The sequence below is a fragment of the Protomyctophum bolini genome, assembly GCF_963924005.1.
Source record: "Protomyctophum bolini genome assembly, chromosome: 15".
Taxonomy (NCBI): Eukaryota; Metazoa; Chordata; class Actinopteri; order Myctophiformes; family Myctophidae; genus Protomyctophum; species Protomyctophum bolini.
The window spans coordinates 20243234-20270784 of NC_137876.1; the positions used below are offsets into that span (position 1 = coordinate 20243234).

The following is a 27551-nucleotide window of genomic DNA, read 5'->3' on the forward strand; positions in this document are numbered from 1 at the left end:
GCGTTGTCAGTGGGCGGCGGTAGGTATTTTATTTTACCCTGCTTCTATTGAAGGCAGGACTGCGTCACAGACACGTTAGAATAATATAACGGCTACTTTTCATGACATGAAATTGCAGTAGCTGAAAGTGCTTTAGAGAGCATTAGAGGGACAAAAAAAGAAAAGCAAAGGCATAAACAACATTAACACAGTGAACTTACAGTTCGTTCGGAAATGCACACCGGGAGGCTCGGAGCGCACTCGCATATTAGTTTGCGTTGCACAGTGCACTCAGTGCGCTATTTCCGAACGCGCCCGTACATGCATTGTAACAACAGGGATTTTAAAAGCTCAACTAAAAGCAAGCAAGAGTATAGACGTAGGTCTGAGTATTTACTTACGTAAATTGATACATTTATTGAGATTTTATTTATTTATTTTTTAAATTGAATTGATTTGAATGGATACCATGCTGCCGGGTGCGGTCTGGCCTGCCTACCTAATTCCAAGGTAAAAGGTTCCCTGTGTTCCTCATCAGTGTGTTTGGTCTATGGGGGTAGAGAGAGCAGAGAACTGAGTGACTGACTGAGAGAGAGAGAGAGTGGAGTCAGTGGAGTGGAGCACTTTGAAATATCAGGTAAATATTGACTCTCTTGTCGGTGTGATTTTTAACCCTGTAAGTTATGACTTATGGCTGGAGGAGAGGCTGTGTCTCCATGGCCATGTGAAGGTCTCATTTAGAAATGTCAAGTCTAGATAAAAATGATGATTTAGTTTTTTTGACTAGCTAAATGGCTAGCACTGGGTATATAGGCTAGCTGCTTAGGTTACACTAACAGTTCTCCTGGTGACATTAATAATGTTATATTAAATAAGCATTATAGTGATAACGAATGATGAATAGACACTTTTACAATGACCCGAATTATTATCGTGTAAAAGTGTCATAATGTTATTTCATTCACTGTGTGTGTGCTGTCTGTCTGTAACAAGAATGAATGTTAGTTTGCCCTAGGTTGACTGGGCATCAAACATTTTGACCCCAAACATCATATAACTTCTAGTTAATATTTTATCCTATGGTTTATTGACAAGCTCTGAAATTGAAATCTGAATTTGACTTTAGTTTAGTTCCTGTGTCAAATGAAATGGTAACAGACTGTGTGAAAACTTTACATCATCGTCATCAAGTTGTTGTGCTCAAATTGCAAAGAAAATACTTTGTAAAGCAATGTATTGAGAGATTGAATGTGTCTCACTTTTCAATATAACTATAGTCTATAGGTCAATAAAATATGTATTATAGTTGTAGTAAATGAATGATGCAGTTAGCAGAAATAGTAATTTCATATTTGTGTGTGTTGCTTAGTTATATGTATAATAGTCATCATGAGCTTAACTCTTAAATCACTGATAGTGATATAGGCCTAAAAACGTATTGGTCAGTCACCATTGTGTTCTTACCTAAGAGTAAACATCTTAGTCATTAAAAGGTTTAAAATGTTATGTTCTTTCTAATCAAGCACACTAAGATATAAACCTCTTAATCACCATAGATCTAAATCTAAATGTACTGTGGTTCTCAACCTTTTCTGGCCGTTACCCCCAAAAATATTCTTATTTGAACTGGGGACCCCCAAAACTAATCTTATTTGAATATTTTCGATATGTCTGTATGTATCTTGTGTAATGTATTGTATACCTTTATGAATCTGTGCTCCATACCATGTGATCATGGTCGTGAGTTAAATAAATGATGATGAACTGGGGACCCCCCAAAATAATCATATTTGAACTGGGGACCCCCCAAAATAATTGGATTTGGACTGCGGACCCCCCAAAATAATCATTTTTGAACTGGCCCACAAAAGAGTAATTTGAACTGGGGACCCCCCAACAAAAATATTTGATTTTGAACTGGGGAGAAATAAAGAAAAAATAATTTGAATGGGGGATAAGCAGGTTGGAATTGTAGGAGTTGAAACTTGAGGCATGATATTTAGTTTGACTTTGTTCAACATATTATTTTGCGACGCGTTGTGAGCTTAGGTAGATTGGCTATTCTCACAATATTTGCCTCTTTCTTCTTCTTATTTGGCCATTGTTTGACCAGTTTGGTCAAGCACAATCATTGATGATTGTCACTGTCATCTGGGGAGTCGGGACCCCCTCCCAAAATCATGTGGGATGCCGGTGGGGGTCTCAACCTAGAGGTTGAGAAGTTGATCCACTGGTATACTGTATAATGAACAGTGGGACTAGTCACTAGTGCTACACGATTCATGCTCTCGATTTCCCTCCACAATAATTGAGACATGAAAATATTGTATTGTCTTTATTCTGTGTGTAGTTGCTGAAAATTCAAAATGTGGCACCTGGACTGTCTGGAGCAAACTACTGTGGCTATAAACAGACACCATCAAAGTGCTTTGTCTGGATTTAAACCTCTGTTAAAGTCTCTCACTTGTTGCAAAAACATAGGGCTAACTACAACTATTTGGACCGCCAACTAGTGCTGCACGATTCTCGCTCATTCTTTAGAAATGAGATCTCATCTCATATAGGTTCTCCAAGGCTATAGTTTGGAGATATAATCCCCCCCCCATCTGCTCCTTGGTCTGCCAAGACCTCCCTAGGGGAGGGTCATTTGGAAATCAACTTAAATGGGCTCTTGCACAGACGCATGCCATTTTGGAAAGAACTTCCCTACTTCCTTCACAGGTGTTTGTTAACTGTGTTGCAGATTATACTCTGTTCCATTTTGGTCAGACAGTCAGGGTGCTGCTATTGTGCATGTTGGCTCACTGGAAACACTGCTGCAGCTACATCAGTGTGTCTCAATGTTGAGAGTGGGTTCCAAATGGCTCCGTACGGGTGAGAGTGTACGAGTCCATTTGGTTCCATTTGTACACACTGACTCAGAGTTATGGGGGTCATTGCAATAAATACAAAATGTTTGAGAACCACTGTACACTGAATGGAACAGAGCCTTATTCTCATTTCTAAATTTGAGCAAGAATAGTGCAGCACTAGTTGGCTGTCCAATGAATTTGAGTTACTCTTATGGTTTTGCTACAAGATGGAATTTAATTAACCACTCCAGGGGGTGTGCAACATGCAACTCCTTGTGACTACTTGCAAACATTATTCCCAATGGCATGTTACAAGGAGTTGCATTGCATTGGTGTGTTTCGTTTTGTTGCAAGAGAGTTGCAGCGGTGTGGTTTGGGGCCTAAGAGTCAATCACTTTGATGTTGTCTGGTTCAAGCCACAGTAGTTGGCTCAGGAAGGAAGAGTTATTCTGTGTGTGTGTGCGCGCACACAGAGGAGCCCATTGATTTAAGTTGAATTGTATATATTTTCTCACAATATTTGTCCAGTATCCGGCGAAAACTAAAACTCAGCCGAACTGCCCGTGTCCTCCACTCTCCTCCAGCCATGTCCACGTTCCCAGAGTACATCGCCCAGAACGAGGAGCAGGACGGCGTGCGTTTCAGCTGGAACGTGTGGCCCTCCAGCCGCCTGGAGGCCACCAGGATGGTGGTCCCCGTGGCCGCCCTCTTCACGCCGCTGAAGGAACGCCCCGACCTGCCTCCCATCCAGTACGAACCGGTCCTCTGCAGCCGGGCCACATGCAGAGCCGTGCTCAACCCGCTGTGGTAGGAACAGGAATACGCATCAAATGTACTAATTAACTAACACACACACACCTAGCCTTACGTAGCGATACTAATATTACAGCTTGGATATTAGTCTCGTCCCTCTCAGGTTTTTTTCTCTCGCAGTGTCCCACCCCATATTTGCATATGGCTGTCACCATTTCGGCCGTGAAGTCCTCCCTCTCACAATTGAGAGGGGCCAGACTTAATCTGCCTGGGGCAATATGCATTGGGAGGGGCCAGACTTAATCTGCCTGGGGCAATATGCATTGAGAGGGGCTAGACTTAATCTGCCTGGGGCAATATGCATTGAGAGGGGCTAGACTTAATCTGCCTGTGGCAATATGCATTGAGAGGGGCTAGACTTAATCTGCCTGGGGCAATATGCATTGAGAGGGGCTAGACTTAATCTGCCTGGGGCAATATGCATTGAGAGGGGCTAGACTTAATCTGCCTGTGGCAATATGCATTGAGAGGGGCTAGACTTAATCTGCCTGGGGGAATTTGCATTGCAAAGGCAGATGAAGGCTGGCTACGCAATCCTAACTACTGATCCTAACCTGCTACAGCTGTCAAAGGACGCTCCAATCGGAATGATGATCGAATAGAAAAAAATGACACTCATGTGATCTTATCATCATACATCATATACAGCACATTCTGTGCCCAGCCAATCTGTACTCAGCCAATCAGCTGAGCACATTCTGTGCTGTAAAAGCTGTGCATAGGCGGGACTATCGCAGCTCAAAAAGTCTTCTATGGAAGCATCATGTTGCGCAGCGAAAATAGCCGATTTACAAGCTCCCTTTTAGATCATCCATAAAACCCTAATGGTCTCAATGGATTTTTCATATTATGTGAGGAGATAATTCTCTTAGGTCTACATTTCAACAAATCTGGCTTTTGATCGGGGCTCGCAAGATGACGCTTGTTCCAGATCAGTGGTTCTCAGCCTGTGGTCCTTGAGAGGGTTCCAGGTGGTCCCCAGCTAAAATACAATGGACCATTATAGATAGATTTGAACCATTAGATAGTTAAACTACTGTTAAACATCCGCTTACTTCATTTACAAGATGTCTTACACAATTAGAGGATGTAGAATAATTGTTATTCTGATCAACGCTTGCCTGTTGTCTCACCTATGTTAATGGTAGCACATCGATACAGCATGGAATTGTGGACAAAATCAACCAATGATAACAAAATATTCTAAGTCTTAGGTCTGAGAGCCTAAATGTCATCAAATGACTGTGGCTCAAATCCCGAATAAATAATGGACCTTGATATGAACAGGGTTGAAAACCACTGTTCACCTCCTGTAAAGACACACTGTAACTATCTCTTGCTGTTGTTTGTTGAAGGCAACTGGGATTAAATCACTGATTAAAGTGACTCCTCTCTCTTAGAAAGGGAATGGCTGTTAAAACACACAGCTTTGGGTTGCGTAGTGCAGTGGTTCTCAAACTCTTCCATGGAACCCCAAATCGATTTATGTATTTGGCCGTGGACCCCCATCTGAAAATGTTTTGTGCCAGTGAAGGACGCCCAGAATAGATTTATGTTGTGACACAAGTGACGCGCTGTGAGCTTGTAGATCTGTTATTTTTGAATGGACTACATGGATATATGTAAGTGGTTATTGTGATTTTTATAATATTAAATCAAATGGTAATTGTATGTAGTATTATTATTATTGTGAAAATAGCTGAAACATATTTCAGCATTGAACCGACTGCTTTTGCTGGAACCCCCCAAGGACCCCACTTTGAGAACCACTGGTGTAGTTGGTTACCTTGCCATGATGCAACTCCGAGTATTGGTGGGAGAGATATCTTAAATAGTTACTCTGCTGATTAGAAATTGATCATCCAAAACCAAAAGTCTCCTCGCTGACGCTGCACAGTGAAACACTTCTCAAAGTCCACTTAAACCAATGCAAACAAAGCAGATTCTTTCCGTTTTTGCCAAAGTGGCATTGCCGAAATAAAGGGAGGGTTTCTATTGATGTATCTCTCTCTGATTTGATTGATCATGATTCTTGATGTTGTTCTGTTGTGTGGGTTTGTTTTGTGGACGTCGAAAGTGGTAACTATTTCTCTTTGTTCTCCATGACAAGACGGTAGTGTATTTTAATTGAGCGTCTCTCTCTTTGTGTGTCTTTATAGTCAGGTGGACTACAGAACCAAGCTGTGGGCCTGTAACTTTTGTTATCAAAGAAACCAGGTAGAGACATTCATATACACACACACACACACACACACACAGCTTTGAAATCTAAATGGACACTTTATAATATATTCAAAACTTGGAGTAATGTGTGGTAACTTGTGTGTGTGTCTAGTTTCCTCCAACATATGCAGGTATTTCTGAGGTGAACCAGCCAGCTGAGCTGCTGCCTCAGTTCTCCACTATAGAATACGTTGTACAGGTAAATACTTTGTTATTATTATTAATTAAACCATGCACTGTGGTGTAATCTCCATGTAATGTACAATGCGATTTGAACACAGGCCAGGTTTCAAAAATCTAATCTCTGTCTGTCTGCCTACCTGTCTGTCTGCCTACCTGTCTGTCTCTCAGCGTGGCCCCCAGATGCCCCTGGTCTTCCTGTACGTGGTGGACACCTGCATGGAGGACGAGGACCTGCAGGCGCTGAAGGAGTCCCTGCAGATGTCCCTGTCTCTGCTGCCCCCTGCTGCCCTGGTGGGCCTCATCACCTTCGGACGCATGATCCAGGTCCACGAGCTGGGCTGCGAGGGCATCTCCAAGAGCTACGTGTTCCGAGGAACCAAGGACCTCAACGCCAAACAGATCCAGGTAGGTGTTTAACGAGGATCCGAGGAACCTCAACGCCAAACAGATCCAGGTAGGTGTCTTAACGAGGAACCGAGGACCTCAAGGCCAAACAGATCCAGGTAGGTGTTTAACGAGGAATCGACGACCTCAAGGCCAAACAGATCCAGGTAGGTGTTTAACGAGGAATCGACGACCTCAAGGCCAAACAGATCCAGCTAGTACGGTGCTTCCCAAACTAGTCGTGGTCCCCGCATTTGGCATTTGGCTGCCAGTTGAAAAACACTGGTTTAGAATTTATAGCGTTTCCACCGAAAATTAATTGGTTTGTTACTGGAACCAAAAAATGGGTTCTGTGAAAGCACCAAAGGTTCCAAGAATCTAGAACGGAACCAGTTCTAGAACCTTTTGGTGGAACAGGGGCCATATTACCTCAGAAAAAGGCAAACCTCTGCTATTTTCACAATATTTATCTGTAGCAAGCTGACAACATGTCGGTTCATGATGTGTTAGAGAGATTGTAGAGCACAATTTCTTCTGTAAAAAAAAAATATATATATATTGATTATTGGTACCGGTCACTGTCAGTAATTTACAGCCTAAATGCCAAAACAGAAACTTTGTATTTATTACGCTCCAATATTGTAGTCCAGGTGTACCAGGTGTAGTAGTCCTACTGCCACCTCAGGTAGACCAACACATCAATACCTGGACTAATACTAATTGAGAAAATGCTGTTCACTTGGACCTGTTGATACTATTGTAATGTGTGTTTGATTGTCTTGTGTGTAGGAGATGTTGGGTCTAACCAAACCACCAGCCCAGGGAAGAGGAGGACCACAGCCCCCCCAGCAGCCCCTCTCTAACAGGTAAAACACAACACCTTACCCACTAGCCTAAAGGGGAATTCCCCCTTGGTCAGGGGGAGATATTAGGCTTTGGTCACCAGGTAGAGGCTCTGAGCCACTACTGCTACACTTGCACTGACAAGTGACGACTAGGGATGATCCGATCACGTAATCAGATCATCAGGCAGGCAAAAACGTGATCGTGACATCCTTACTAGTATGAAAATAATATCCATCATGATATTACTATTACTATTGTGATATGGCATAAGACCTTCTAAGGTCTATAAGAATATCTAAATCGGTATTGGCAGACACTCAAATTCAAATGATCCACCAAGGTCTATAAGAATATCTAAATCGGTATTGGCAGACACTCAAATTCAAATGATCCACCAAGGGCAAGGTGGAGCCTGCGGAACCGTTGCGGCACGAGAATCCACCATTCCTAAATAAAGTGCCTGGTGATGGGAGTCTGGTGCAACGCACAGGGCCTGACCTGGTGAGAGCAGGAGTGGACCTGGTGAGACGTAGGAGGGGCCCGGACAGGAGTCAACCCACAGAGCCTAGTCCTTCCACGTGCCAGAATGAGTCGGTGCATTGGATTCACACTGAAATGACATATTTGAGATCAAAGTTCAGGGTGTGGACGGCCTATCAGGGAAAATGTTGCAACTATAAAAAGGGCTGTGATTCCAACATTGATCACCTGATATGAGTCTGAACGAACAGATATGATGTGTCACTGTCCAGTACTTGATCACTGCAATGTATTCACAGAGGGCTGTCAAAATAACTGTTAACTGAGTTATTATAATAATACTGTAGGTTAGAAATAAGCCACGTAGTAGCAAATGTGCTTCGCTGGCCATCTGTCTCTCAGTTGTAAACAAACACACACTCCACGTGTGGCAGGTGCAGCGGAGCCACGTCTCATAGCCTGAAGGGATGCAACGCTCTGATTGGTTCAGAAACACACAGGCTTTCCAAATCACACCTGTGTGAAATGAGGGGTGCTCTTATCATTATACATCATCTCATGAACAACTGAATTTGTGATTGGTTAGCCGATTTGCTCGTCTACATAATTATGACGTACATTGTCGTAATTATCATTGTCAATGGAATTTTGTGTTTGTGTTGCCACAAACTTACGTCATATTTGAGGCACATATGACCTACCGTAATTCCTCCTTTCATTGCCAATGGCAAATGTGAGACGTGTGGAGGACAAAAGCTGTGTAAAGACATTCCACTCCGACTGTAATGTTCTATCGTGACTGTTCTCAGGTTCCTGCAGCCGGTCCAGAAAGTGGACATGAACCTCACCGACCTGTTGGGGGAGCTGCAGCGAGACCCCTGGCCCGTCACCCAGGGCAAAAGACCGCTGCGCTCTCTGGGCGTGGCCCTGTCCATCGCTGTAGGCCTACTGGAGGTAGGTTAACTGTTTAACTCATAACTAACTCTCTGGGCGTGGCCCTGTCCATCGCTGTAGGCCTGCTGGAGGTAGGTTAACTCATAACTAACTCTCTGGGCGTGGCCCTGTCCTTCGCTGTAGGTTAACTCATAACTAACTCTCTGGGCGTGGCCCTGTCCATCGCTGTAGGCCTGCTGGAGGTAGGTTAACTCATAGTATAAAGCTACCGGTATACGATATCTAGAGAGGGCACAGAACACCCTCACTTACTCATTAAGTGAGTAAGTTGACATTTTCAATGGAAGTTGCTCATTCTCTCAGTTACTCGAATGCAGTCTATACTTTTTTCCAAGGAGGTGGTGATCTTGTTAGTCGTGGCGCCGTCACAGATCTAATCCCACACTGTGTAACGCTCTTCCCCAGTGCACGTTCCCCAACACGGGCTCTCGCATCATGACGTTCATCGGGGGCCCGGCCACCCAGGGCCCCGGCATGGTGGTGGGAGACGAGCTCAAGACGCCCATCCGCTCCTGGCACGACATCGAGAAGGACGGCGCCAAGTTCATGAAGAAGGCCACCAAGGTGAGGACTGGAGAGAGAGGCGTGTGTGTGTGTGTGTCAAAGAGGACAATAATTGAGTATTAATTAATGACGTTTTTTGTATCTTTTTATTTTCAACTGCTTTTAGTTTTAATGTTATTTCACTTTGTGTTTCAACCTCAAAAGAGGATAAACCATGTCACTAAATGAGAAGTGAAAGGTTCGAATAAGGGTGTGTGTGTGTGTGTGTGTGTGTGTCAAAGAGGACAATAATTGAGTATTAATTAATGACTTTCTTTTATCTATTTATTTTCAACTGCTTTTAGTTTTAATGTTATTTCACTTTGTGTTTCAACCTCAAAAGAGGATAAACCATGTCACTAAATGAGAAGTGAAATGTTCGAATAAGGGTGTGTGTGTGTGTGTGTGTGTGTGTGTGTCAAAGAGGACAATAATTGAGTATTAATTAATGACGTTTTTTATTTGTATCTATTTATTTTCAACTGCTTTTAGTTTTAATGTTATTTCACTTTGTGTTTCAACCTCAAAAGAGGATAAACCATGTCACTAAATGAGAAGTGAAAGGTTCGAATAAGGGTGTGTGTGTGTGTGTGTGTGTGTGTGTGTGTGTGTGTGTGTGTCAAAGAGGACAATAATTGAGTATTAATTAATGACTTTTTTTATTTATATCTAATTTTCAACTGCTTTTAGTTTTAATGTTATTTCACTTTGTGTTTCAACCTCAAAAGAGGATAAACCATGTCACTAAATGAGAAGTGAAAGGTTCGAATAAGGGTGTGTGTGTGTGTGTGTGTGTGTGTGTGTGCGTGCGTGTGTGTGTTCTCCAGCACTACGAGGCATTGGCCAACAGAGCGTCGACCAACGGCCACATCATTGACATCTACGCCTGTGCTCTGGACCAGACCGGCCTGTTGGAGATGAAATGCTGCTCCAATCACACCGGGTAGATATCTAATCACACTGGGTAGTTGTAGACATGTATCGATATATATAGGCCAGTCAATCTAAGATTTTACCCAAAAGAAATTGCAATGATCCTTACTTAGTAAGGTCATCCAAATAACATGATTATTATATACATTTTGGATCATGGTAAATTCAGGGGTTGAGCCATTGAAAACTTATCTAAGGCAAGATTTTCAAATTTGACTTATGCTTTAAGTAGCATGTGACATGTCAAACTTGGGGTTATTCATGATTCTGAATCAATTGCAAGCATTTGTTTTGCACGAAAAACACTCCTTGGGCTAAAAACGGCCGTAGTGGCTATGGCCGTTTTTAGCCCGAATGAGAGTTTAAAAAAAAAATATGTATCGTGATGCATTATGTTTAAAATAAATAATAAAATAAAAAGGTTTCCTGTCATTTGCGACAGTATTAAAAATTGGATTTGTGTAAGAGAAATAATAATTAGAAAAATTGATTATTCGGTCATTTGTCTGGAAAATTGTTTTGTTTTTTAAAAATCGTGAGACATCGTATCGTGAACCTAATATCGCGAGTTGAGTTACATACAGGTAGATATCCATTGTATTGTATCCATGTATAACCATTTTGAGTAGATAATCTAATTGTGTGTGTGTGTGTGTGTGTGTGTGTTCAGAGGGTACATGGTCATGGCAGACTCCTTCAACACGTCGCTCTTTAAACAAACCTTCCAGAGAGTTTTCACCAAAGACGTTCAGGGAGCCTTTAAGATGGCCTTCGCTGGAACAATGGAAATAAAGGTCTGATGTAATGTGAAGGTCTCTCTCTCATGTTACGTGTCCGTCCTTTTTTATGTGAGAGAATTTGTTGAGACGCAATTTTATTTGGCTACTTTTCTGTGACGCTGTAGTATGACAAAGTTGGGCATTAACTTATGACAAAAGTCGAAATATGGAGATGCGAGGATTCTGCCCGACAGCAAGAGAATGGTCGTGGATTAGTGCTGCACAATTAATCAAATAAAGATCGCGTCCTATTCATTTTATTTACTCTTTATGTTTTGAGAGACTTTAAGAGAGATTTAAGTCAAGCACTTTGATGTTGTCTGTTTAAAGCCACAGTAGTTACAGTATGGCTCCAGGTGCCACATTTTGAATGTGAATGTGAATGTTCAGCGACTGAAGACAACAAATATTTTCATGGAATAACTGAGAATCCTCCGTGAGAATCCGTGTTCCTCTGCAATTCTTAGGGAGGAAAATCCAGATTCACATTTGGGCAAGAATCGTGCAGCACTATCGTGGATTATTTTTCTTTTGGCCTCAAAATCACCTCCTCCTCCCTCTGTTGATGCTGACCGACTCTTTGTTTGTGTCCACCGTCCAGACATCCAGAGAGATCAAGATCTCAGGAGCCATCGGGCCATGTGTGTCCCTCAACGCTAAAGGCCCCTGTGTCTCAGAGAACGTAAGTTACTGTACGATAATACACGTGTGCCGTGTTGTACCGGAACGCGTTCAATGAACGATAGTTCACGAACGCGTTCCTATTTCGGCTGAACGTGAACTGAACGTACTGTATTTCTGCCTGATGGACGTCATTGTGAATTTCTGACGTGTGTGAACGTCACTTTCTCACGTTCAACTTCGTTCAAAAGGGAGTGAGCCTTCCAGGCGAAACCCCAGCTAAAACACACCCTAACCACTCCTTAATATCTAGCGGAAAACCCACCAATAAGCCCTTATCCAACACAAATTAACTAATCTTTCTCAAGCCGCACAATTTCACTCAGATTTGTCTCAGAGAACGTAAGTTACTGTACGATAATACATGTGTGTTAGTGCTGCCAACGAATATTCTATATCCGAATATAGATTCGAATCAAAAAAAATAATTAATAACCGAATATATAAAATTAAGGTTCGAATAAAAAATAATAATAAAAAATATTTATTTATTATTATTATTAGTTTTCGGTGCCATGGGTAAGCGTTGTGACTTGTGAGCTTGTAGATTAGTTATATTTGCCACGCGACACGCCGACAACGGCATACATTGAAGAATAAATCGCACATTTCCTAAACACAGACTATACAGCGCAGCGCAGCGCAGTTCTGATTGGCTGCCTCGTCTCCAGCCATGTTGCCTCAGAATTCTTTAGGGTCACTAATTTGAGCATAACAGCGGAGCGCAGGCGCTAGCCAGCTAAAAAGTTTCATAACGTCGGCACTCGGCAGCAGACCCACAGTCCACAGATAATAATAATGCAGCAGAATTAACACTGCCTCCGTGCCTCGTTTTGATAAGGCTGTGTGGTAGGATTGCTCATTTAAGAAAAATGTTTTACTGGAGAATGGAGAATGTATGCGTTCCGTTCCATCTCAGTTTTCAGCAACACCAATGCGCGGAGAGAGAGAGTTGCGCCAGCAATGCGATCTTAAATGTTATGTCTCAGGTTGTATTGGTGTAAATATAATTATTAAAAAATCCGATTGGCTCGAATTGAAATCCGAAATCCGAATGGCTCGAATTGTTCGAATCCACGTGGGTTTTTAAAACGAATATCCGAATCCAATTTTTGGACAATTACGGCAGCCCTAATGTGTGTCCCTCAACGCTAAAGGCCCCTGTGTCTCAGAGAACGTTGGTTGAAATAGGTTATCCGGCCGTGCTGAAATGAGCATGACAGCACACCTAGCCGTTAATAGAAGATTTGAGAACTGCTTGATCACATTAGAAATATCATCAGTATTCAGTTGTGCTGATTAGTGATTAGACAGAGCTTTGTCAGAGCAGCAGCATTATTGGCTTAGGAATGGAACAAAAATGGCAGGTGCACGCTCCTGTATTTTTCCTTGGATGTATTACTGTCCACTACTTTGTTTCCTGTGGTAAGGTATAAGGGGAGCACTCCTTGTCGTCCTGTGTATGCGGAAGGCCTTTGCAAATCACTTGAAAACAAGTAACGCAACACGTACCATTCGGTACCGGCCATGCGTTTGCACAGCAACTTCCTTGGCTGTGCACAATGCACAATGCAGTTATTAAAACCATCTATGATTCATGTTACCGTATTTGGTTTAAAAAAAGCACCGAATCCCAAGAGCTTTGCAGTGGATTTTAGAGCAGCTGTGGAGCGGTTGAGAGGCCTGACGTATTGTGGCTCATTGCTTTCATGTATTTCCCTGACAGATTGAAGTGTGGAGATGTGGTTGTAAAACGTTTGGTTTTGTTTGTTGCAGGAGATCGGAACTGGAGGAACCTGCCAGTGGAAGATCTGTGGACTGGACCCAACCACCACGCTGGCACTGTACTTTGAAGTCGTCAACCAGGTATTGCACGATATAGCTTTTACTGTACTTTTTACTTTCTTTCTTTATAACGGAACAATGCATAATAATGAACATTGCAAGTGCATGCAATGTAAATGCACCAAGGATTCAAATATTTCATCTGCAGTCCCCACACACATTTAAGCACGTATTAAGCCCTAGTATACACAGTTCATTGACCTAAACTTGGCACCACCACTTTTTCCTCTACACCAAAACTCTTTGCTGAGAACAGTCCATGTACGATATTTTTCCTCTACACCGAATCTCTTTTTCCTCTACACCGAATCTCTTTTTCCTCTACACCAAATCTCTTTTTCCTCTACACCAAATCTCTTTGCTGAAAACAGTCCATGTACGATCTCACTCTGGCAGTGTTTCCACTGGAAATTAATTGGTTCAGAACCCTAAAATAGTAGTTGAAACCAAAAAATAGTAAAAATACCAAACCCTGAACTGGGAACCATAGTGAAATGGACACTTCGACCAATATACTACTCTATATGACACATATTTGACCCATTGCTGCTGGCCAGGCCTGGAGTCGAACCTGGATGGCGACACGTTTTGAGCTTTAAGATCTGTTTAATTTGCATTCTATACCAGGTGTGATCTGCTTAATTTGCATTCTATACAAGGTGTTTTTATATGCGTGTTCCTGTCAACCTTACTGCTGGTGCAGTGTCATCTTTGCACCAGCAGGAGGCGTGCTGGGACAGCACGTAGACGGCAAGGTTCTATTGGAGGAGTTAGATGGACAGTAGATGGTTGTGCTGTGCTGTGCTGTGCTGTGCTGTGCCATCCACTCCTTTCTAATCGAAACGGGGAGCTAAGACCAGTATGAAATGTTGGCTGGGTGCGTTGTATGGACGTAACTAGTGATGCACTGAATATTCGGCCAACAGAAGATATTCGGCAGAAAATGGCTAAAAATGCATTTTCGGCCTATTCGGTTTCGGCCCGAAATAGGCAGAAAATATATCACCGAAGAGTGTATGCAATTAATGCATTCAAAAGAGCTAAATGTTTTATGGATCCATAATAGTGATTATTATTTAAGTTAAGTTTTGCCATAACCATAACATTTGTAGAATCAAACTCAGGTTAATGGGTTAAGTGGGGATACAAAAACGGCGATATTCAGTTACACTTCATACCAATGATACTGTGTGGGTGTAGGTATGTTAAGTGATAACCACTTTCAACATGGCATTATAGGCAAAAGCTTTCTAAATCTTTCAAATTTTCCAAACATCTACAAGCTTGTAGGTCAACAATCTTTGCTATTTGTTGTACAACAAAGTATATAGTGCATAAGTGGCATTCTGGACTAGACCTGTCTGGCTGGAAACATTGTGGTTGCAAGGACTGACCTTCTGACCTTTCAGCTACAGGACTGTGTCACAGTCATTACCCGGTGATTGAGAGATAATTTATTCTGTACTTACTCTGTATGAACATACTATTTTAACTAGTGATGCCCCGAATATTCAGCCGCAGAAAATGTTCGGCAGAAAATGGCTAAAAATGCATTTTCGGCCCATTCGGTTTCGGCCCTAATAGGCAGAAAATATATCACCGAATAGTGTATGCAATTAATGCATTCAAAAGGGCTGAATAAATGTTTTATGGACCCATAATAGTGATTATTATTTAAGTTACGTTTTGCCATAAACATTTATTTTGCCATAAATCGGGTAGCTTTAAGGTATGGCCATGACAGCAATGGTAGGAAAAAAGATGTATGGTAATCGTATTCGGATATTCGGTATTCTGTTTTCGGCCAACTGTTTCCTATATTCGGTATTCGGTTTCGGCCAAGAATTTCCCTTTCGGTGCATCCCTAGACGTAACCTCACCTTATCACAGCCATAATCGGACATTGTGGTGTTGGCGTGTGCACCCTGCACACGCTAGTCATAAAAACAGTACCCTGCTTGGCAGTCGGCATCAAGGGTTGGATTGTCGGCTAAATCCCTCTGAGACATAGTGTCATGTCCAGCGGGTGTCATGGATGGATTAAATCTCTCAGTCGCCACGGCTGATTTCAGTCATTTTGGATTCCATAGAAGTCAGCATGTCCTCTATGGAAGCATGCCGTGCCCCGCAAATAGGCTATGTACCAAGCTTTACAACACGTCGCGCTGCCACGTGGTGTGACAGTGTAGATATTGTCGGTTATTCGTTATTTTAAGATGAAAGCGTATACTTGAAGTGGGCAAACTAGCAAACTAGAATGCACGTCCAATCATGTTCCAAAGGTTAACCCTCCTTTTACGCTGTTTCACAAATCGCGTGGCCAGACCACATTTAGTCAGTGTGGTGAGATGTAATTTGTTTTAATCCATGGGGTGTTTATGAAGCTGCCTCACGCTAAGTAAACAGTAAATAGACTAGGCCTGACCTATGGGCCTATGGGCTCAGGAACAATTTGTTCCCAAGGCTACTACTACTTACAAAAGAAAATGCATAGGCTTTATGCACACGCAATACCTTCTGACTTCCTTCACATGTGTTACCGATGAATACGAATCACGGTTATGTTCCATCCTGGTCAAACAGAGTTCAGTGTTAATGATGCTAATGAAGGCTCTGTTCCATTCTGGTCAGACAGAGTTCAGTGTTAATGATGCTAATGAAGGCTCTGTTCCATTCTGGTCAAACAGAGTCGGTGTTAATGATGCTAATGAAGGCTCTGTTCCATTCTGGTCAGACATGTCAGTGTTAATGATGCTAATGAAGGCTCTGTTCCATTCTGGTAAAACAGAGTTCAGTGTTAATGATGCTAATGAAGGCTCTGTTCCATTCTGGTCAAACAGAGTCGGGGTTAATGATGCTAATGAAGGCTCTGTTCCATTCTGGTAAAACAGAGTTCAGTGTTAATGATGCTAATGAAGGCTCTGTTACATTCTGGTAAAACAGAGCTCAGTGTTAATGATGCTAATGAAGGCTCTGTTCCATTCTGGTCAGACAGAGTCAGGGTTAATGATGCTAATGAAGGCTCTGTTCCATTCTGGTCAAACAGAGTCGGGGTTAATGATGCTAATGAAGGCTCTGTTCCATTCTGGTCAAACGGAGTCAGGGTTAATGATACTAATGAAGGCTCTGTTCCATTCTGGTAAAACAGAGCTCAGTGTTAATGATGCTAATGAAGGCTCTGTTCCATTCTGGTCAGACAGAGTCAGGGTTAATGATGCTAATGAAGGCTCTGTTCCATTCTGGTCAAACGGAGTCAGGGTTAATGATACTAATGAAGGCTCTGTTCCATTCTGGTAAAACAGAGCTCAGTGTTAATGATGCTAATGAAGGCTCTGTTCCATTCTGGTCAGACAGAGTCAGGGTTAATGATGCTAATGAAGGCTCTGTTCCATTCTGGTCAGAGTCAGTGTTAATGATGCTAATGAAGGCTCTGTTCCATTCTGGTCAGACAGAGTCAGGGTTAATGATGCTAATGAAGGCTCTGTTCCATTCTGGTCAGACAGAGTCAGTGTTAATGATGCTAATGAAGGCTCTGTTCCATTCTGGTCAGACAGAGTCAGTGTTAATGATGCTAATGAAGGCTCTGTTCCATTCTGGTCAGACAGAGTCAGGGTGCTGCTATTGTGCATGTTGGCTCACTGGAAACACTCTGCTACACCAGTGGGTCTCAAAGTGTCCTTGAGCGGGTTCCAAATGCCTGTGTACGGGTGTGTAACTCTGAGAGTGTAGGAAGAGTTATTCTGTATGCCTAGTATTGACATGTTATGAGGTGTATAATCATTGCAACGGCAGCAGAATGGAAGAAATCAAATTTAATTTGGTTTAAAAGCTTTAATTATAGCATCAACTTTACTCTCTATTAACCATAACATAAACAAACCTTGTATTGATCGCTGTGGGGAAATGTAGGGCGTTGTAGCAGCAACAGAAGTACGCATGAAACACAAGAATAGATGGATATGAATGAAGATTTACAGTCTAACACGATAGCACACCGATACCAGATTTTTGGGTTCGAGTCCTAAACCATCAATTACAGATATTTTTGACCCATTTTTTTTTAAAGAAAGGTGCAAAATCTATCAATCAATTAGAAAAACGTTGTATACTTATTGAAGTTACTGTTCGAGAACATTTAACACGCTTACTGCCACATAGGCGCACTGATATCGCAGTGATGGATCCCCCCACTGTGTCCAATCCGTCCGACGTTCAGATTCTTTTTTTTTATCGCATCGCGGCCGACATATTGCCGTTTGTGGCGACAGATAAACCATGTCGGCTCCTGCTAACACAGCTTGCTGCCTCTCATGTCACACTGCGAGGCTGGAATAATCGGATGAACATCCGGGTATTCCAGCCACATGACATGGCACTCTGCGGTAAACATTTAGTCAACCACAAGAACCACATGTGTTAAAGGACCACTTTTTCTTCATATAATAGGTCCTCACTAATAATCATTTCTACTCAGTCTGTGTCTCATAGGAGGGCTGTGGGCAGTTTAGAAACTGTCTTCCATTGACATCATCATTAGGCAGATTATTTTTAAACAATTTTATTTTTTACAAAAATGTTTAGATTGTCATTATCGTGAGAACGATGGCTTCCATTTTCGCATTGCAACTTTTCAGGACTAGAAAGCCTGCCGTTTCTATTTGCTTGTATTCCCCATTGATGATGTCACTGTAAGACTGTTTCTGAACTGCCCACAGCCCTCCTATGAGACAGACTGAGTAGAAGAGGCACTATGTAACTTCTTTTTTTTTTACCCATTTAGTAAGTTTTCCTGAAGCTACTGAGCTAGCAGGCCGGCTCTATTGTCTCAATGGAAAAAATTTCACTACTTGCACAGGAAACGGAGTTCAAATCCGGGGTAGAAAAGGAAAGTGCAGCTTTAAATCAAACCGTCAAACCGAAATATCATTTGGGTTCCAAGCGCTAGACGTCTGCACCGTGACTGAGTCTGACTGATAGAAATAAATAGTAATACATTTAAAAAGTATCAGCAGTGAATATATGCATAAATATACATTTATCGAATATATGATTGGATATTATGTACTAACTCTGACTGTCATACTGACATAATAAAATGCTAATAAAACGTTACTTGTATAAGCACCTTCCATGGCATGAAATGCAGCTCAAAGTGCTTTAAAGAGCATAGTGAATAAAATAAAAGAAAAGGCATAAAACAACATTAAAATAATAGCAATACAGTGAGCACATGAATAACAACAAGGACATGTTATGCAAAAACTATCAGCATTCTGCTATGTACAGTCTATCAACGGTGGATATGAATATTAAGTTAAGTATTTATACAGTCTATGAATGGCTTCTTAGTGTGCATGCCAGTAGTCCATGTAGTCCATGATACCCTGAAGACGGCACTATCAGTGTTTTCAGTCTTTTGTCTTTTTAAGATCTTTGTAGTAGTCCAAGTCCAACAGGAGTAGTCCCAACACAAGAACGCTCGCCCCAAAGCCCACTCGGACCCCTTTTATCTTTTTTTTGTGGACCGCTCGGCCCTAGCAGTTTTTGTATTCTTAAACTGCGTTCAGACCTGAATATATATATATATATATTCGCCTCGGTTCGTCCCGTTTGTACCGCGCCAGGTCGCGCAATTCTCGTCTTTGCATTGACTTTGTATGCTCTAACCATCCAAGACTGAACGCACCTTTTAGTTATTTGTTTCGCTGAGGGTTAGGTTTAGGCATAGTTTCACTGAGGATATGGTTAGGTTTAGGGCTTTAGGCATAGTTTTACTGAGGTTACGTTTAGGAATAAGGTTATGTTTAGCCATAGTTTTACTGAGGTTACGTTTAGGAATAAGGTTAGGTTTACTTTAGACATAGTTTTACTGAGGTTACGTTTAGATGTCGTTGAGACCTTGTTTGCACTTATTTGTCTTATTGTGACCCTAACCGTGGTGTCGGGGTTAGGGTGTTATTGTGACCCTAACCTTGGTGTCGGGGTTAGGGTGTTATTGTGACCCTAACTGTGGTGTCGGAGTTAGGGTGTTATTGTGACCCTAACTGGTGTCGGGTTTAGGGTGTTATTGTGACCCTAACTGTGGTGTCGGGGTTGCTGTCGGTCTGATGGGAGAGGATGGCGACGCCTCTAAGGACGCTGGTGTTATTTTGATGACGGGCGGAGCTAGAGGCAGAGTTGGAGGCGTGTCCGCTCCGGCGGTCTGCGGCGGCAGCGCCAGCGGCGACAGTGATGCCGTAGATGTCTTCGCGCTCTGATTGGCTGAGTCCAGGTGGAGGGCGGGGCTACAGGGGCGGGCCCCCTCCGGACGACGAAACACCCGGCAGAGCTTGGACAGACTCCGCCTGAGAGCACACCTGTACCGACTGACGAGAGATGGAGGTTGTAGTACCATTAATACAACTAATCCAGTAAATTAAGATTCATTTAAAAAAAACGCTTGGATCAAAAAACGTTTGAGGGCAGCCGTAGACAGGGGGGGGGGTGTGTGTGTGTGTGTGTGTGTGTGTGTGTGTGTGTGTGTGTCTTACGTCTGTGCCAAGGCGTTGATCCAGGGGTTGAGGGCAGCCGTGGACAGGGACAGCCAGGTGGACAGAGCAGAGAGCAGGGCTGGAACCTCCTCTCCTCCCAGAGTCTCATAGAAACACACCGCGATGTAGGGCAGCCAGCAGACCAACAAACACACTAGAACACAACACAACGCACTGTAACACAACACGACACACTAGAACACAACACGACACACTAGAACACAACACAACACACTACACAGGTGTAGGGCAGCCAAAAATGTTCCAAGAAAATCGCAACCCATTCGGCTCCGGTCTAGGAGAGCAGCACAGCTGATTTTTTTTTAAATGTTTTGATTAGGTAGCTACTTCAACCAAGCAGATTGCTTCCTCGAAACAACCTGTTTTTTTTGGGTGGGGGGGATTGCGTGTGTGGTGGGCCGGGTTTGATCACAATTAGACACTTTATGTTTATTTTTTATTAGTTTGTTCTTGATGGACAAATGGTTTTGAACCTCCAGGTGTCTGTCTATGAGAGCTAATGTTAGATGTGTTGTCAGTACATGGTGTTCATGGCGTCTTCTTCTGACCACGATGACTCTTAATCTCCGTCATGAACACCTTCCTAGTTGCTCTGAACCTCGCTGTACTCGTCTTATCTCCATATTTTAAGGTTTTTATTTTATGCGTCTTTACTCATCACAGTGGTTCATCATGTGTTTCGTTCCCCATGCCGTTTTACGAGCAGAGATTATAGCCGGGAAGCGGCGTGAAGGCTGCTGTACTGTGTAATGACCAGTTAGAACACGCACGCACGCTAAACCACAGCAACCATGGAACCTTGTTTGTTTTAGAAATGACTACAGCACACAGGCTGACATGCACATTATGCTTCATCTCTCTTAACCTCACGCCACCAGGCTTTCCACCTCGGAGGAAAAGCCTGGTCTGTGTTCCAAAACTGCTGTGTGAACCGGTCTGGACCGGATGGTAAAATACGTGTGCCCAAAATAAGTCCCCACGAACCATTGTAATTTTAGGGCCTACCCAACAACATTTCCCTGTTGAACGACAAAGGTATACAGACGCTAAATAGTCTCTGGAAAGTACACTCGCATTTATATTTGAAAAATCAGCTGAACTATTAAAGCTGCATCGATGATTTTATTGCGTACTAGGCCCTAAAATGATGATCGCGGGACTTATTTTGGGTACTTCCTGATTCCGCCATGTGTTTTCCTGCCAGATGACTACAAATCATTGACTACAACGTGACGAAAGTTACCATCCGCCCCCCGACCGGATCATAAACCCAAAATGGAATGCTGCCCCCAGGCTACATCTCTCTGGGTTAGATGGCTGACATTAGTCTCTGTTCTGTTATGGCCATAGTGGGGATTTCGCTTTTTACGCATTCTCTGCCAAAGATGACTTTTGGACGATTGTTTTCGTAGCGCGTGGAAGGAACACTTTCTTCCAACCAGTTCCTTTTTTTCCTCCATCGGGCGCCCTTGGCTGACCAAGGGGAGGCAGTATAGAGACCGGGATTACTGCATGTTTATTTCTGAGGGTATACCTGCCCTATAGGGGACACGGGGAGAACATGCAAACTCCACACAGAAAGGCCCACTTTCGCCAACCCCACCTAATAGGGTATGGGCTGGGCGCTGATGACACGGAGGAGAGAAACCACCCACAGCGTCCCCGGGCGGGGATATAAAACCCCGCCGCGAAGCGAAACGCAAACTGACCTGAGGTGGACGCCATCACCACGGAGCTCCTGAAGTAGTCGTTGGCGGGAACGTAGAAGCAGTGCTGGTCGTTGCACACGAACGTCCCTCGCCTCACCTGCTTCCTGGCCACGTAGACGATGTACCCGTAGAGGGCGCACATGAGCAGGATGGGAGCCATGATCCCCAGGGCCATGACGCTCACGTTGAAGGCCCTGTGTGGGTATAGAGACACGGAATGACGGATATTTAACCCGTTTAGACCTGAAGACGCATCTGTGTCGCCTTGGCTTTAGTAATGTCTGCCAACGACTCAATTGACCTCTTTTTTAGCAACTCCTGTAGCGCCAACGACGTCTTTATCGTCTTTTTAAGACGTGTATAACGTTGCACTCAGGGTCTTTTTTGCGCCCCATAGTGGCGATGAATGAGTGCTTAAATCTATTAAATTTGCCTTAAAACATTATGTTTGCCCCCTCTATAACCAAAATTAAAACACCAGCAATATTTGATTTATTTCAAGAGAATCTTTCACTCAATATGTACTGCTCCCGTCATATGTCCATGTGTGGTCTAGCCACCTATGGAATTGATATGCTTATAAAAAAACAACGTAATACTTCCTAAGGTTAACATGAGCGTCAAAGCAATATTTTAAATATTTGTAGCACGTGCATTCCATACATTCCATTGATGATATTCACACGGCTGCCATCTTGCCAGCAAGGTGATACCTAGATGACACTTCCCATAGAGAACCCATTCATCCAAACAGAAAAGTCCTCTCTATTGGTCTCTAATTATATTAAACACCGTCAAAATCACCAACATTGCAGCTGTAGGGAAAGCTTGAATTCTCCTCTTTCAATCTGTAAAGTCTTTGTTTAATAAAAATCCACCATAGACATTTTATGAGCTACTTCCTGTGAAGAAATTCCTTGCAGATGATTATTTTAAGTATCAGAGTATGGAAGCGCTCGTTATCAGTAAAGCAACCTCCTGCTGCCTCCTGCATGATGTGCACATTCTAAACAGGTGGTACGCATGGGCCGTTGAGTGATAGTCAACGAGCGCTTCCAAACAATCATCTGCAAGGAATTTCTTGACGGGAAGTAGCTCATAAATGAAATGTTTATGAAACAAACACTTGAAATAGGATAATTCCCTACAGCTGCAATGTTGGTGATTTTGATGTTGTTTAGAGAGGACTTTTCTGTTTGGATGAATGGGCTCTCTATGGGAAGTGTCAGCTAGGTATCACCTTGCTGGCAAGATGGCTGCGGTCTGAATAAAGAGAATAGGGCTGGACCACACATGGTCATATGACATCATCAACTTGGAGCAGTCCCTATTGAGTGAAAGATTCTCTATTTATGAAAGAAATAAAATACTGATGGTGTTTTTATTTTAACATTTTAGTTATTGAGTATAGTGTTTTAAGGCATATTTGTCTTAATAGCCTGGGAAATAATAATATAAATAATCCAGTCAACTAAAGCATTAAAAAATATCCGGTACTTGTTCATACCAGCATTTTATGTAGTTAGCGGCATACCGGTATCACTTTCCGATACCGCTATTAATATCGGGAAACGACTCTCACCTGTAGGGCGGCCGGAAGCTGGGCGTGCACAGGAAGCGGGCGGGGCTGTAGACGTAGCGTCCGCCCACGCCCGCCAGGGGCAGCGTGGCGCCCACCAGGCACAGCGCCCACGTGGCGGCCAGCGCGGCGCACGTCCGCCCCGCGGTGCACAGCGACGCGAAGCGCAGCGACAGGCAGATCTCGGTGAACTTGTGCGCGGTGCACCACGCCACGGACTGCACGGAGGCCGTCTGCAGCAGCAGGTAGAGGAAGCCGCTGCCCTGGCACAGGGCGCCCTCGCTGGCGTGGCCCTGCGGCGGCGGCGCCCGGCGGAACAGGGCGTTGTGCGCGCCGAAGGGCAGCGCCGACAGGCCCAGGGCCAGGTCGCACGCGCCGAAGCTGAGGGTCAGGGGCAGCGCCACGTCGCTGTGAAGCTCCCGGTTGAGCAGCAGCACCAGCAGCAGAGCCAGGTTCCCACACACGGAGCACACGCTGGACAGCAGCATCAGGCCTGCGTGGAAGTTGGCGGAAACCACCAGTCGGTTTCTTATCGCTCGAATGCAATGGAGCCATGCGGGCTCGCCTGGAGCCGACCGGCTGCCATTAGGAAACGCGGAGCAGAGAGACTATTACTAACCCTAACCCTAACCCTGAATCTAGCCGTAAATCCCCTAACCTCAATATCGGTCTAAACCGAAGTAAGTCCTTTAACCTTATATCAGTCTTAACCGGCCATGTAGGTCCTCTAACCTCATATCAGTCTTAACCGTCCACATAAGTCCTCTAACCTCATATCGATCTTAACCGGCCATGTAAGTCCCCTAACCTCATATCGGTCTTAACCGGCTACATAAGTCCCCTAACCTCATATCGGTCTTAACCGGCCATGTAAGTCCCCTAACCTCATATCGGTCTTAACCGGCTACATAAGTCCCCTAACCTCATATCGGTCTTAACCGGCCACATAAGTCCCCTAACCTCAATATGTTTTCCCTTCGGCGGCAGTAATTTCACTTCCGTGTCTCCTAATCTCAGCCAGTCGGCTCCAGGCCAGCCTGCTGCCTTGATTTCACTGGAGTGTTAAGTAATCTACTGGTGATTTTTGGTTGATAACATTCAAAGCAGGTGGTAGAATCCAACTGATCAACTTTTATCGGTTATAGGAAATGATTGATCCAGGCCTCCTGCTTTTTCTTTTTTTAATAAAGAAAATCACCTAGACAAGCGTTTTCAAAAATAGTAAAAAAATCCTATACTCAATGATAAATGTATCTATTAGATGTTTTTCCACAACGATTGATTCGATATATGATAAATAATGTATTGTTCATTTGATTAATTGTAAAAGTATTGCATTGAATAGCAATCCTACCTGCATAGACCAGTGGAACCACTGACTCCATACTGGACAACCTGGAGCTCACTGACCCCAGAACAGCTGTATGGACATCACACAACACAACATGTGTGAACATCTGCTTTATAACTGACCCCAGAACAGCTGGATGGACACAACACAACATGTGTGAACATCTGCTTTATTATAACTGACCCAAGAACAGCTGTATGGACACAACCTATACCCAACACAACATGTGTAAACATCTGCTTTATAACTGACCCCAGAACAGCTGTATCGACATCACACAACACATGTGTAAACATCTGCTTTATAACTGACCCCAGAACAGTTACATTAGACGATTGACACAGAGTGAAAAAATGGGTTACTAAAATCGTGGGATAGACATTTAGAAGAAAAAAAAAAACAATCTGTTTTATTACTGACCCCGAGCACATTGGCAACATCAAAGCAACACCGAGGCTAACTGAACATTCAGTTTCTACCACACAACTAAAACAATCCGTTCAAATAGTTTATTGTTGTAAAATGATATACTGTTCATGTGACCACATATATTTTTTTGCAGACAAAACGTTCCGGCTATCCAGCCTTCATCAACTGATGAAGGCTGGATAGCCGAAACGTTTGTCCCTGGTCAAAAATGAAATACATTTTTTGAACTGAAGTCTTGGTGTGTGCGACCCACTTATTCATTGATATGTAAAATGATATAGAAATATCATCACCAACTATTAATAATTACTTTTGTTCATTTTTGACACCTGAAGTCACTTTAATGATGATGATGATAATAATAAAAGTAGTAGTAAAAAGAGTAGTATTAGTATTAGTAATACTGATATTAAGTGAAAAGTTTGAAAACAATAAAAGCAGTACTAATGGTAATAATAATGAAGATAATAAAAAATATTACTACTAGTGCTAATAAAAACAGTAGTTGTACTAATAACAATGATAGTAATCTATAAATGAAATGTACTTGCTGAAACATCTTCGTAATCCTCAAAATACTCTTCTCCGCTTCAGGCAAACTCCCGTTTGTTCCCTCTGCCAGCTGTGTGTGTGTGTGTGTGTGTGTGTGTGTGTGTGTGTGTGTGTGTGTGTGTGTGTGTGTGTGTGTGTGTGTGTGTGTGTGTGTGTGTACACACTGTGAGTGATAAAGTAATTCTCTGGATGTGCTGTTGTCATGGTACTTCTGTCAGTCACCTGATGTGACAATGGAAGGATAGATGCGCGCGCGCACACGCACGCACACGCACACACTATCATGTCATTGTGTTTAACCACTACTTAAAGCCTGAGTTACCTCAACCACTCCATTCCTCCAACAACTATTTCTGTCTGTCTGTCTGAGACGTCTGTCCAGGAAGAAAGTGTGTGTGTGTTCCACCTCTGTTATGGATGTATTATTGTGTTCGTTTTATCCATCTGCATTAAAGTCAATATCACTATTACGTTTATAAAGTGTTCTGACATTATGCGACTCTACTAACACGTGTGTGTGTGTGTGTGTGTGTGTGTGTGTGTGTGTGTGTGTGTGCAGCACAACGCTCCTATCCCTCAGGGAGGTCGGGGAGCCATCCAGTTTGTCACCCAGTACCAACACTCCTCTGGACAGCGACGAATCAGAGTATCCACTATTGCCAGGAAGTAAGTGCTACTATTCTACTAATATTCTACTAACGCAAGCGTAAACAAAAAGCTAAACAGAATCCAGGTCTGGTGAGTCGCGGGCTTGTGCACGTAACGAGCACGCACGCAACAAATTCACGGGACCACGCTCACGTAAATATGCTTGCTTTGTCGCACCGCGACTTCTATAGGCGCGTTTTATCACTCCCTGGTGTGTCAAAAACCTGGTCACAACCTAAGACAGGTTGTGAACAGGCTTTTCTCTCTAAGGCAGAGAGTAAAACCTGGTCACAACCTAAAACAGACAGAAAAGCCTGGTCACTAACCTAAGACAGAGAGAAAAGCCTGGTCACAACCTAAGACAGAGAGTAAAACCTGGTCACAACATAAAACGGAGAGAAAAGCCTGGTCACTAACCTAAGACAGAGAGAAAAGCCTGGTCACTAACCTAAGACAGAGAGAAAAGCCTGGTCACAACCTAAGACAGAGAGAAAAGCCTGGTCACTAACCTAAGACAGAGAGAAAAGCCTGGTCACTAACCTAAGACAGAGAGAAAAGCCTGGTCACAACCTATGGCAGAGAGAAAAGCCTGGTCACTAACCTAAGACAGAGAGAAAAGCCTGGTCACAACCTAAGGCAGAGAGAAAAGCCTGGTCACTAACCTAAGACAGAGAGAAAAGCCTGGTCACAACCTAAGGCAGAGAGAAAAGCCTGGTCACAACCTGGTCTTTTCACCACTCAACCGGCTGGGTCTTTTCACCACTCAACCGGCTGGGTCTTTACACCACTCAACAGGCTAGGTCTTTCCCAGCGTGACTGTGAGGTAGTATAGTAAAGGACCAGTGGTTGGCAGTAACAACGTCAGGGACAGAGTGACCACTGGGGAAATTTGGGACAACTCACCTTTCCCCCCCCCCCCTGTTTATAATTCCTACAATACAATAATTTCCAAAATAAACTACCCAATAATCTTTAATGATAATGAATTCATTTATACAGGACTTTTCCAAACAAGGTTACAAAGTGCTTTACAGATTCAGCAGCAGAAAATAACAGTAAACAATAAAAAAGCATACATAAACTCAACACGTGCATTTGGTACAGACAGACGTTACTAGCAGTAGTGTGACTGTCACCTAGTCTTCCCTGCTCTTGTTTTGATTCAGTACAGTTGTGAAATGCTTACACAGACAGTACAAACAAACTGATGAGGCAGGTGTCAACAAGACATCCTGAA

General features: G+C 43.2%; 2 protein-coding genes across 2 annotated transcripts in view; one reads left to right on the plus strand and one right to left on the minus strand.

Annotated features, from left to right (window-relative positions):
* The first annotated feature begins 505 nt into the window (after positions 1–505).
* Positions 506–27551, plus strand: part of sec23a (Sec23 homolog A, coat complex II component) — a 36397-nt gene continuing 9351 nt past the window's right edge. Inside the window, exons 1-13 of the mRNA XM_080784429.1 lie at positions 506–616; positions 3416–3638; positions 5804–5861; positions 5980–6066; positions 6219–6455; positions 7224–7300; positions 8570–8714; positions 9120–9278; positions 10085–10200; positions 10861–10984; positions 11571–11651; positions 13427–13516; positions 26226–26332. Of these exons, the coding sequence (XP_080640555.1) occupies positions 3418–3638; positions 5804–5861; positions 5980–6066; positions 6219–6455; positions 7224–7300; positions 8570–8714; positions 9120–9278; positions 10085–10200; positions 10861–10984; positions 11571–11651; positions 13427–13516; positions 26226–26332 (1502 nt within the window). The 5' untranslated portion in view covers positions 506–616; positions 3416–3417. The remainder of the gene's footprint in view (positions 617–3415; positions 3639–5803; positions 5862–5979; positions 6067–6218; positions 6456–7223; positions 7301–8569; positions 8715–9119; positions 9279–10084; positions 10201–10860; positions 10985–11570; positions 11652–13426; positions 13517–26225; positions 26333–27551) is intronic.
* LOC308329147 (adenosine receptor A3) lies at positions 19560–23822 on the minus strand (the record flags this gene model as incomplete). The annotated part of the gene is made up of 4 exons (XM_080783352.1): positions 19560–19860; positions 20026–20179; positions 21756–21949; positions 23338–23822. The coding sequence occupies 4 exons, from the start codon at positions 23820–23822 to the stop codon at positions 19560–19562; spliced, it is 1134 nt and encodes a 377-aa protein (XP_080639478.1).